This window comes from Jaculus jaculus, chromosome 19 (genome assembly GCF_020740685.1).
Source record: "Jaculus jaculus isolate mJacJac1 chromosome 19, mJacJac1.mat.Y.cur, whole genome shotgun sequence".
In the NCBI taxonomy this organism is placed as follows: Eukaryota; Metazoa; Chordata; class Mammalia; order Rodentia; family Dipodidae; genus Jaculus; species Jaculus jaculus.
In genome coordinates this window covers 49200242-49213778 of record NC_059120.1, presented here as the reverse complement: position 1 = coordinate 49213778, position 13537 = coordinate 49200242, and the positions used below count along the sequence as shown (strand labels likewise).

The window sequence follows — 13537 nt, the reverse complement described above, 5'->3', positions numbered from 1 at the left end:
CAGTTGTTCTCTGTCACCGAAGCAAAACGAAGGATTGCCCTTAAAGACAAATGCAGAGAAACTTCCAGATGCTGAGGCTGTTAAACGTTGGAATGCATTAGTGAAGTTGTCTGTGTAATCATTCTCTGCTCTTTTTTTAATGTACAAAAATACAGCTTGTTTCTGCCTACTGTTCCTAGAAAAGGGATACATGTGCTCCAAATTAGGGTATACACGTTAGATTTTGATTCTGTTGTCTTTGTAATTGCAGATCTTTTCATTAACGTGCGGTTTTTCCCAAGAAGGATTTTTATAGTATCTGAGCATCATAATTCCTTAATTTTTAAATATTTTATTTATTTATTTATTTGAGAGAGAGGGAGGGAGAGAAGAGGCAAAGAGAAAATGGGTGCCCCAGGGCCTCTGCTCACCACAACGTAACTCCAGACGCATGCACCATTTTGTGTTTCTGGCTTACGTGGGTCCTGGGGCATCAAACCTGTGTTCTTAGGCTTTACAGGCAAGTGCCTTAACTGCTAAGCCATTTCTCCAGCCCAATAATCCCTTTAGCTTTAAAAGAGTGCGTGCGCTTGTGCATGTGTGCATGTGGTTTGTTCGGCTTTGTGTGCAGATGCACGATCACCATGTACACATGTGGGGACACCAGAAAACATCCCAGTGTTCTCCTCTATCACGCTTCCTCTATTCCTTAGGAACATTCTAAAGATGTGACTCTCACTGAACACAGAGTGCTGTTTCCACTCAACCTTGATGATCAGCTAGCCCTAGTGATTCTCCCAACTCAGCTTCCCATAGGACTAGGAATAAACATGTTTGTGAAAATGAACTGGCTTTTATTGTATTATTATTATTATTATTATTATTATTATTATTATTATTATTATTATTATTATTATTTTGTCATGGCTGTTGTGGAATAGGGCTCAAAGTGAACCAGGAACTCTCAGGCCCTCATACTTGCCAGGAAAGTGCTCTTACACCTTGATCCACCTCCCTAGTCCCAGAACAATGGAATTTCAGCAGCGAAAGATTGATACCAATTGAAACACACAAATATAGAAATTCAGGGCTGGAGAGATGGCTTAGTGGTTAAGCGCTTCCCTGTGTAGCCTGAGGACCCCGGTTCGAGGCTTGATTCCCCAGGATCCACATTAGCCAGATGCACAAGTGGGCACACGCGTCTGGAGTTCTGTTTGCAGTGGCTGGAAGCCCTGGCGCGCCCATTCTCTCTCTTTCTCTCTGACTCTTTCTCTGTCTGTCACTTTCAAATAAATAAATAAACATAATACAAAAAAATTAAAATAAAAAATACAGAAATTCATGGAAAGAAGATGTATTTTTTCTTTCTCTGAAAGCATGTTTATTTTTGAATGTGAGATAACGTTGAAAATGCATTGAAATCAAGGCAAAGGAAAAGGCTATTTAAACCAACTGAATAATTAAAATGCACCAAAGTATTATACTTTTGCTGCAATTTGTCATCATCAAAGGCAAAATAAGAAGTAAATAAAGTATTATATCAATTCCATATTATTTTCTATTCCCATGAATTTTCAGGTATGACTGTGTAACACTATAATTCAGGATATTGCCCCAATACTTGAGGCTGCCTGCCACCTACTGAGAGATGTTTGTCTCTGTCAATATTGCACATGTGCTCAAAGAAAATAATGTAACATTTTACTTATATGGAACTAATTGTTATGATGAATGGAAGCCGTAAAATGTAGTGTGTTACAAATCTTACCATGTTTCAATCACAATTTACTAAGCTGAAAATGTGAACATAAATGCACATCTTACTAAAAAAATGTAAAAACATACCTGTGGGCCAACAACACCTCCTGGCCCAGGGGGGCCGGTCTTGCCTTGAAATCCCTAAAAAAGCAAATAAAAGTCTTTAAATGTTCTAGCTAGGAAAAATCTAGCTGAATACTGTATTAAAATTAAGTTACATGTTTAAAATAAGTCTTTTGATTAAAAATGCTTCTTCTCAAAAGTGAGGTATTAAAAAAAAGTGGGGCATTAGTTCCTATGCCCCAGATTATTTTAATTCACAATTTTATAACTTTACTATTTCACACTACAATGTAAGCACTATATACAATAGCATAAAGATACAGTGATACATTAATATGATAATGCTGGAGTTAAAAAAAATGGATTTCAAGCCCTGTTCTACCACAAAAAAATAACACATAAGATTTTTACCTGGAATGTTTATGGATGAAACAGTGAAACATTATTCAAGATGGTCTACTTCCCTATACACAAGTAATTTGTATTCTGTGATTAAAAATAAAAAAGGTTTTTGGGGGATGCAGAGATGGCAGCAGTTAAGCTGCTTGCCTGCATAGCAAAGGGCCCAGGATCAATTCCCTAGGACCCAAATAAGCCAGATGCCCAAGGTGGTACATGTGTCTGGAGGCCCTTTACAGTGGCTGGATACCCTAGCATGCCCACTCTTTCTCTTCCTATCCCATTCTTTCTCTCTAAAATAAATGAATAAAAATAAAATATTTTTTAAGTCTTTGTTTTTACCATATTGCTATAATTTCATAAATGATGTAAAATTTATAATAATAATGATTTTCATGCCTAGTAATCATTTCAACCTTTATAAATATTTTTAAACTCCAAAAATAATAAGTTTACAAATGTACTATGAGGAATAATGCTATCATAAAAATTCATGTAGATGATATAAACAGCTTGTTTTCATTGAATCAAGCTTGGGTATCTATAGTTTCACATTTCATATCTGTGTTTGTCAAGGCATGTGGAATACTTATTCTGTGTGATTTCATTATGATAGATTTCTTTCTCAAGTGAGGTAACTTACATTTAGCAGAGAAGTAGATAGATAATGCTGAAAGTACTTCAAACAATTGAATTAAAAACAAAGAATTTGCAAAACTTTTAATCACTTCAGAATGTATTTAGACAGGAAATGATAAATTCAGCAAGATACAGGTAGAAACTAGACATTCTGTGATTGCATAATAACCTTCCGAACTTTGAAAGTAGTTAAGAAAATAACTATTGCATTGTTATTATAGTCAATATTACAGAAAATAAACAAGATGTCTCCTATTTTTAATTTTAACTTATTTTTAGACCAAAACATTCTACTGGATACATAATTTTGATAACAAAATCAAGTTATTCTGAGGTAAATTATCAATAAAATCTTTTAATGTTTTATAATCAAAGTAGCATTTTACTTAATTTAAATTTATAAGCAGCTGGCTCATTTGGAAATATATGATCAGATAATATGTGTACGGACACACATCTAAGTAGCCATATCAGCACATGTATAACATATGTTTGTGCTTACTGTATACAATTCCTGGAGTATGTCAATAACCTCTTGTGATAATTCCTTCCCTTATGCTGGTAAATCTGATGGATGCCACAAACTATTTCTAAATCTCTGATCCATACTTCTCCGTGAGGCTCTTTTAGTAAGTTTCACATAGGCACACACTTCTAAGCATTTCTTGGGCTCTCACTCCCATGTTCCCAACAAGGAGCTCTCTGACTATTTTTCCTGTGAGTCTCCACAGGGCTTCCCTCCCTTTCTTAGCATATTGTCTTCTGATCCCAAGTTTTCTCAGTTTGCATGCTCAGAAATTTATTGCTACCATGTCACCTAAGACATTCTCTTAATACACAGTTGTTGTTGTTTTCTCTGTTTTGTCCTAAAACATGTGTCCCATTGAAACTGTAGCCAGTTTTTCCCAGGTCAGCTGTAGATTTTCAAATCAAGTTTCCTTTCTTCACCACATTACCCAGAAGCACCACCTCACAGGCACTAATCTAATCTACTCATTGTTAAGCACAGCAATCAGGATCTCTATCCGTGACAAGATTCAATAGAGCATTAGCATAGATGGCAATGCCAAAGCCCTCTTGCTTTCAAAGTGCATCCTAGCTTCTAGCACCGCTGACCTGTCACTATGTTTTCTTGGCTGCTCCTTTGGTCTGGAGTACCTATCCTTCAACTTCTCATCAATAAGTTTGACTTGAAATTCTGAACTTAAACACCCACCCCCCCAACACACACACACACAATATCTATATATACATATTTTTGTTTTAGTAATTATGAAAGCATGAATAGTATACAATATGATTAGACTAACAACTGATTATAATTAATTGATTAAATTTACTGCTCTGCTGAGAAAGCCTTGAGAATTGATAATTTATACTTGCAAACATGTAGCCTCTTGGCTGCTGGCCCAATGGTGCAAGTAATGGGTTTGAAGAAAGCTGGGAAAGTAGGTTGTCTGCATATCTGCTCAATCAAGACAATCAGGCTATGGGCAAGTATGGAATAAATTCGAAAACAAAGATCATACAAATACACAATAGGAAAAATATCAGAGCTTAAAATGAAGTTTGAGTTAAGATTTGATTTTGCCCTATGAGGCTACATCTATCAATTAATTTTAGAATAATCTAAGCCAATTTAATGTTTTCCAGTCTTTGAGAATAAAGTGCTAAATTCACCTTCCATGTCAGGATAAATTATATGTTAAATCTGAGGGATGGTCAGATTGGCCATTCTTAAATAAACTGTATTATGGGCTTGTCGTTTGTTATTTCCTGATCTATAGTGTCTTTGTTTCCTCCTCTGTCATTCCTTAGGGAAGGGTCTCACTTGGTCAAAAGCTGATTTGGAACCCTATACAGACCAGGAATTTTAGGCTCCTAGTTGACAGAATTAAGGGTGTGGGGCAACATACATCCTAAGGGACTGTGACTTTGTTAGAGGACCTGGTTGTTATAACACCTACTCTTGCATAAATACTCTGTGCTGTTTTTCATTGAATGTGTACATTGTTTAGTTAAATTTTAGAATCTGCCTCCATTTTGTTCCACTCAGCCTACTTGAATACTCTCACAGCAGACAAACCCAACACCTAGGGCCACTTTTGTAGTTAATCTGAGAGTCCTAAGAGCCACACCTAGCACTTTAAGCTCCTACCCTGAAGATATACACTATCAGATTGATTGATACATCTAATAATACTATAGATAAGTAGAAAATCCAAGCATTAAATTAATCCAAGATGCAAAAAATCTACATTATAACACAAGAAACACAAAAAAATCAAGACAATAGAAATCCACCAAAAAGTATTAACACAACAGAAATGACCTCCAGTGAGACCAATTTAGAGGAAATGCATGAGAAAGATTTCAAAAGAATGATGATAAGTATGTTCAAAGAAACCAAAGAGGAAATCAAAAATGGTGTGGAATCTTCTTTAGAGTGTGTTTTCTTCTCATGTGGATCTCATTCTGAATAACTACTCTTTGCTCCTGCTAGATACTTTGTTGTTGGTTTTTGTTTTTGTTTTGATGTAAGGTCTCACTCAACCCCAGGCTGAACTGGATATTCACTATGTAGTCTGAGGCAGATCTGGAATTCACCTTGTTGTCTCAGGATGACCTCTAACTCACAGAGATCCTCCTTCCTGGGCCTTCTGAGTACCACTAAGTAGTTTTTGATTTGCCTTTTAAAAGCCAAGGCTGAATTTCTAGCCTGGCTAATATCACGACTGGTGAAACCAGGTGTTGTCACGTGGTGAGTGACATTGCCATGGACAGGGTTGTTGCTGAGATGGCTTTTTCCATGGTGGGAAACAGGGAGCATTTTAAGATTTGTTATCACATACTGTTATGTAATTTCAAGTATGTCATTATGCTAGCAGAATGTCCTAGCAAAACACTCAAAGAGAGTCTGTGTTCTTGTTTCCTAAATAAATAAAAGCTGGGTAAAATTAACAAATAGAGAGAACAAAAGATGGATTCTAAGGAATCATGGAAACCTGAGAGGATGTGTTCTTAGAATAACAACCTGCTGGCCTAGCCAGACATGGAGTTTAGCAGTAGTGAAATAAAGAAACAAGCCCAGCAGGCCCACCCAGGGAGCTTCACTTCCTCTCTGTCCAAGTCATTCGACACAGGACTTGCTGGTCAATTCACTTACCATTACACTTCTTAAGATTTTAAAATATAATTAAATTGTGCTTTCAACACACATTTTCTTATTAGACATTAGAGGGTGAATTTTACATAGTCCCAGGTCAACTATTTCCTTATACTTACAACTTCAGAACATATCTCATTCTCTAGTTCTGGTAGAATACCGTTTTATATGCATGGCTTATAGTAATATGTTTTTCTTCAGAGAAAGAGAGGCTGGTGGGTTTGGATGGCATGTAACTATAAATAGACTTCAATGAAAGAATAGAGGTGGCTATCTTACGGAGGTATCAAAATATGAAATCTCTATCTGTGTAAGAAATGGAAAAAATTAATCCAAAAGCAGGTACTTACTGTCTCCCCCCGTTGTCCAGGGTGTCCTGGCAGTCCATCTTTCCCAGGGGGACCCTGAAATCACAAATATATTCTCATTTCATAACTGTCAGATATTAGACAAGTATCTTGGTTTTAATGGACCATTGTATTTTGATGTTATGTTTATTTCATACATGATGATGCTCAGATATTATAAATGATAGTGTGTGAATATGAGTACTAAATATATACCTAAAATTGAGACAAGGTAAAACATTAGATGGATTTCCTGACCATTTTACATTTAACTGATTATTTTACTTGATCTATAATTTAAAAACATACGCATGGGTTTATGTTTTTACTTTTGTAAATGTATAATTCATTCTTTCTACTTGAAAGTCATATTTTTCCTCTCTTGCTATTTATTTTGTGATTTGTTCTTATTTAATTCCACGCACATGGAAATGTGAGGAGAAGAAGGCTAGTGCCCTCTAGTGGTCATATGAGAGTCTGACAAAAATGAGAGGGACGCTTCCTTGCAAAAACAGTGTCACTTTACCAGAGAAAATTGCTTCAAGTAAAGAAAACTGTGTGTAATATGCAATTCTACAAGGTATCAGGATGAAGTGTCCCTTTAGGTTATCTTAAATATTCTTTTAGAAATTCCCTATGCTATTGCTTTTTGTACAGGACGGCGTTTTTGTCTTGTCTGAAGAACTAAGTAAAGCAATTAGCCAAGTTCTTAAAAGCATCAACTTTGTGAGGTACCTACATTTTAAGTACTTAGCAGAGATTGATGGCTTCCCTAGACTGCTTTATAGATTACTCATGCTCCTCAGGAGCAATTAAGTATCAATTTGAATTTCAAAGCATGGTTAGTAGCTATATTCTCACCATCCTGAAGAATGCAGAGGGCTTATTTTGACGTTTTTAAAGAAAACAGACACACCACCTCTCAATGCATGCTGACTATGTAAATGATTTTATATCCAAAGATACATCTCATATGTCTTACTAGGAAGTGAGTTTGAACAACGGCTTTGTTTCAAAATAGGTCATTTTCACGAACATCTCCCTTCCTGATGACCAAGACTCCCACAGCGGTCAGCATGCTTAGGACTGTTGCTGGCATTGTTCCAAACCTTTTTCTGCTCGCTCATCTCATCTGTGCAGGCACAGGGCTCGCTGTGTGAACTACCAACTAACTCAATTAAAAACTGTTATTAGGCTATTTCACACATCCTTGGTTATCTAGTGTTTTGTTCATGTAATCTAAGACCTCCACAGTAATCCAATGGAAATTCTGCCCCCCGCAAAAAAAAAAAAAAGCCTGATTGTCTTTCCCAACTACTCAAAAAATGTTTGAACATAACTAGAGCTTTGTCTTTTCTTTCAAAAGCATGTTGCATATCACTGCATTTGGCTCTAGGTGCACAGTAATAGAAGATGTAGCATTGCCCTCAGTGCAGAGGTGAATCACAGAAATACAGACCTGACTGTTAGTAGATTCATCTAGGTTTGCAAGACAGCAAATTAAAAACAATTTCTTGGGCTGGAGAAATGGCTTAGCATTGAACGCCCTTGCCTACAAATCCAAAGGATGCAGGTTTGGTTCCCCATAACCCATGTAAGCCAGATGCACAAGGTGGCACATGTGTATGGAGCTCGACTGCAGTGGCTGGAGGCTCTGGCATGTCCATATTCTCTCTTTCTCTCTTTCTTATTTAAAAAGTATTTTAAAAATATTTTTAAAATACTCTCACACACCCTCTTTGACATGGATGTGCTATCAATTTGAAGGTATAATCAAAGTTTTACTAAAAACAGTATTCAGGTGAGGGATAATAAATGCCCCTGGTCTTTTCTCCCACAGGACAAGAATATTCATCATAGGATGTTCTTATGAATGATAGGAGACCTACATGTGTCTCTAACAAATTTTATGAGCATAAAAATTAAACACCATACTCTACTGGTGTAGATTATATCTCCATTGTAAATGATCATCCTTTTAAATAGTGATCTTAGATCTAAACCATGTGGTCTCAGGATGAAGGCATCACAACTTCTAAAGGTGTTGCTGGGTAGTTTGGAGGGAACAGAGTTAATGGTCTAAAAGCAATAATCAATACTCAAAAATCAATAACATCAGCATTTCCTGAATTAAATATTTGTTTCTAAAATTATAAAGTCCAGAATAATTATAATGACTCTATCCTACTATTCAATAAAATAGAACAAATTCCCAAATAGGTTTGTGCCATTTATTTTAAAATATTAATATATGTTTCATCTTGACTTTGTTGGAAAAGAATGAAAATTTCACCTGTATGAAGATTTGTCCATGTGGCGAAGCATTCTTTGCAAAGATATCTATGGATAGTGGTTCAAGGATCTTTCCTCCATCCTAATTAGTTAGAATTAGAACTATGATTTCTCCACAGAAGCCTTGCTATGGTTATTTTTTTCTAGTTAGAGTCTCAATTTAGTCCATGCTGACCTGGAACTCATTCTGTAGTCCGAGGTTGGCCTAGAACTCACAGCGATCCATTCTACCTCTTGGATTAAAGGCATGTGCCTCCGTGTTATAATTTTTAATGACTTCATAATATATTTCTGCTTAAAGAAGACTGTATACTATTCAAATAAGTAATGTTGGCATTAGGAAATCATAAGCCTTTGATGGCTTATGATTATAATCTCAGCACGCAGGAGGCTGAAATTGGAAGATGACCATGAGTTCAGGCCTTCTATGATCCAGCCTCAAAAAACAAATAGATAAGAAAACAATTTGCAGATTAAAAGTCTCTAAATGGAAATTTCCAACTACAAAATTTTCCATGTGGATTTCTGCATATGGTTTTCTTTGTACAATGAAAATTAATTAATTTTTGATTAGTTTTATTAACCAAAATCCTATTTCTCCCTCAAAGAGAGTCATTTCCTTCCCAATCTTAATTAAGCTTTGCTAGGGAGTGCTAGGTACATTTATTTCAAGTTTTCATAGAATGGGCAGAAAGCAATAGGAAATAACATGGTTTCACAGTGACAGCATTGTTCTGTGACAGGAATATGTTCAGAAGTATAGGCATTTATTGTATTTTTAATGTCCACAAGAAAAAAAATGAGTGCATAGTCAATGTCTCACAACTTGCTGAAAGATACATGAGGATTAATACACTGAAAAGTTCTGGGAAAAAAAAATGCGTGTGGATGCTTTCTGTGACAATTGTATCCCATGGGAGAACAATTTGTAGTGACACATGCAAACATAAATGGTATGGAAACACTGGGTTGAAATATCTCTCCTGAGTTTTCTTTTTTTTTTTGGCTGCTAAACAATGACCTATACACATCCATATTATTGTGGAATTGTTCACAAAGTGTGTAAAGTCTCTTATATGAGCAATATTCCACATCTTTATGAAACTTTACTCAAACTCTGTGATACATTTGGAAGACAACAGATGGTACCTTGAAAAGTCAATACATGGGTATTACTGTTATATTTATTAGAAGCTTGTTACATTGTTAATTGTTATATTTTTTAATTGTTCCTATCTGTATCTCTGTGATACAGACAAAATCATCTCTTCATATGTTTCAAGTCATAAAATAACTACTTCTCATTTTTAAAATATAGTCTAATCAGCATCTGAGTTATTGTGTAAATAACTTACCTCCATATTTAACACTAATTCAAACTGCTATTTCAAGATGACTCATTCACTGATGTTATTTTTTTTTTTTTTTTGAAGTAGGGTCTCACTTTAGTTCAGGTAGACCTCAAATTCACTATGTAGTCTCAGGCTGGCCTCAAACTCACAGTGATCCTTCTACCTCTGCTTCTCAAATGCTGGGATTAAAGGTGTAAGCCACTATGTCTGGCTCACTAACGTGATTTATATAAGCTTTAGAGTCTGAGTAGAAATGTCTAGCTTAGGTAACAACAGTGCTTTGCAAACTTTAGCAAAAATCATGGCTCTTGGGAAGGCTTTAAAGCTTGGGCAGGGCCTCTTTCCAGAGTTGTGATTGACATGAGCAATTCAAAACGATATTGCCCTACACAGATTTTACTAAAGGGATAGATAATATTCATTGTGTTTTTCTAATTATGTTCTGTGGAGATTTAAGCAATGAAAACAAATCTGTGCTGTAGCAGTATTAGAATGTTAGCAGGTATTTAGGAAGTGAACACCAAAAAGGGATGGAAGTTCCCATTTGTTGATGGAAGATAACTGAAAAATTCTAATGCACCATCTATTTTCTATTTAGTAATAATTTTCAGGGTCAAAATGATATTGAGAGCTGAGGATATGGTTGAGCAGTTAAAGACACTTGCTTACAAAGTCTGCTCACCTGGGTTTAACTCTTCAGTATCAGCAGAGCCAGATACACAAAGAAGCACGTGCATCTGGAGTTTATTGACAGTGTCAAGAGCACCTGGCAAGACCATTCTTCTATCTCTCTCTCCATCCCTTCCTCCTTCCTTCCTTTATTCCCTCCCTCTCTATTTATTCCTTCCTCTGTCTCTCTGCACACATATAAATAAACAGGAATACTTAAAATATGATATTATTATAATTGTTAGAGTAGCATATTATTCCAGTTTTGTATTTAAACATATGCTTGATAAGAGATGTGTAAATTATATTTTAAAAGATTATATGAATTTTAATATTAAAAATTGATTCCTTCCATGGGCAGGAAAGATGGCTTAGTAGTTAAGTTGCCTGCCTGTGATGCCTAAGGACTCATGTTCAACTTATCAGGTCCCACATAAGCCAGATGCACAGTGACACAAGCGTGCAAGGCTGCACATGTGCACAAGGGGGCGCATGCATCTGGAGTACAATTGCAGTGGATGGATGGATTGGCACAATTCTCTCTGACTCTCACTCCCTCACATTAAAAAAATACTTTATTCCATAACATTTTAAATGAAATTTTATTTATAAGGAGTTTTTTCAAGAAGCATGTGAAACTATTATCAAATAAGGCAGAAAAAGAGAAAAGATAAATTACAGTACTTACAGGAGGGCCTTTTGGTCCAGAGAACCCAACTGGACCCTGGGGTCCTTGAGGGCCCTGAAGGTAAAAAGTAGAAAAGAAAATTTAACACTATAACTTCAAGGATACAACTCTATGCTCTTTGTAAAATACAATGTGCACACAAACACACACACACAAGAACACAGGCACATGCACACATGCATACACAGACATGCAGAAGCAGAAATCTAGTAATTTGCATCTGAAAGGGAAGACAAGTGATGAGTCTGATGAACACATAAGAGGAAACATGTTTAACTGTGCAAAGGAAGACATGGCATTACTTCCATCCTTTATCAACTCTGTCCCAAATGTGTCAGCCACTTTGTATATGCAAAGAACTGCATTCTATAATTATTCTGGTTCACATTTGGCTTAAATATGCATTCATAATTTCATCCCTAACTTGATGCTTTTTTGTTGTTTATTTTTATTTATTTATTTGAGAGTGACAGACAGAGAGAGAAAGAGGCACAGATAGATAGATAGAAAGAGAGAGAGAGAGAGAGAATGGACACGCCAGGGCCTCCAGCCACTGCAAACGAACTCCAGATGCATGCACCCCCTTGTGCATCTAGCTAACGTGGGTCCTGGGGAATTGAGCCTTGAACTGGGGACCTTAGGCTTCACAGACAAGCACTTAACCGCTAAGCCATCTCTCCAGCCTCCTAACTTGATTCTTTTTTTTATTTATTTTATTTTGGTTCATTTTTTATTTATTTATTTGAGAGCGACAGACATAGAGAGAAAGACAGATAGAGGGAGAGAGAGAGAATGGGCGCAGCAGGGCTTCCAGCCACTGCAAACGAACTCCAGACGCGTGCGCCCCCTTGTGCATCTGGCTAACGTGGAACCTGGGGAACCGAGCCTTGAACTGGGGTCCTTAGGCTTCACAGGCAAGCGCTTAACAGCTAAGCCATGTCTCCAGCCCTTGATTCTTAATTAGCTATATTACTCAATTCACTTATTTACAGACCCATAAAGTTCACTCTGTTACAGTAATTGGGAGGAGAAAAAAGACTGTTAAAAGATATTCTTACATCTGCCCAGAATTTAATTATGTATCAAAGAGGAAGATCTATAAAATGGAACATAGTGTAAATAAAATGTCTTTAGTCATATAATTCAAGGTACATTTATCAATTTTACTAAGCAAAGATAGGGATTACTGAAGTAGTTCTTCAATGGAATTTGCTTTTTTAAGTTATAAATTTTGCCTTCATTCATTGTTACCAATTCTAAGCTGATACTACTTCATAAATCAGTATAAGCTTTCTGTTATCAGCATGTTACATTAAAATCCAAAAGAAACTTCAGTTATTTATACAGTCTAAAAATTACTGTCACATAGAATTAATAATATGCTGGGTTAATGTTAAAATTTACATATCTTATACTCATTAAAGTATGAAGCCATTATCCTGAACACCACCTTGTAACTTTAAACAACTATAAACACAATTTCATGTTCTAGTAAAAGCTTGAGATATATTTTAAGGATGTATTTTAAGGGAACACACTATTTTACTAATATCCTAAATTACCTTCTCTTTATATATTTTTTCTAGTTTTCAGATGAATTCATTCTGAATTTACATTCCTTTAAGAAAAAAAAAATCATCCTTCACAGAGCTACAAAAAAAAATCTCAAAATTTGTATGGAAATGCAGAGGCCATATATATCCAATGACATTCTCCACAAAAGAAACACCTTTGGAAGTATCTCAATCTATTCTACAAAGTTACAATAACACAAACAGCATGGTACTAGCCTACAAAAGACATATAGACCAATGGAACAGAACTGAAGATCAGGCCCTTAGTTCATAACTACAGCGACTTAGTCTTTTTCAAAGGTGCCAACGACATACACTGGAGAAAAGACAGCATCTTCAACATGTGGTGCTGGACAAAATGGGTAACTACATGTGGGAAAAAATGAAACTAGACCCACTCCTCTCACCATGCATTAAAAAATCAACTCCAAATGCATTGAAGACCTCAATGTAAGATCTGAAACTCTTATATAACTGGAAGAAAAAAATTGAGGAAACTCTCCACAATACAGGAATGGGATTGACTTACTGAAAATACCCCAGTAGCCCAGGAAATGGAACAATCACCCAACCAGTGGGAGCTTATGAATCTATAAAGCTTTTGAACAGAC

General features: G+C 36.0%; 1 protein-coding gene across 7 annotated transcripts in view; it reads right to left on the bottom strand.

Annotated features, from left to right (window-relative positions):
- Col11a1 (collagen type XI alpha 1 chain) overlaps positions 1 to 13537 on the bottom strand; it is a 183247-nt gene that overhangs the window by 55927 nt on the left and 113783 nt on the right. For all 7 annotated transcript variants that reach the window (XM_045138399.1, XM_004659073.2, XM_004659074.2 and 4 more), the window contains 3 exons: positions 11353 to 11406; positions 6355 to 6408; positions 1825 to 1878 (listed from right to left, as the gene is read on the bottom strand). In XM_045138399.1, the coding sequence (XP_044994334.1) occupies positions 1825 to 1878; positions 6355 to 6408; positions 11353 to 11406 (162 nt within the window). The remainder of the gene's footprint in view (positions 1 to 1824; positions 1879 to 6354; positions 6409 to 11352; positions 11407 to 13537) is intronic.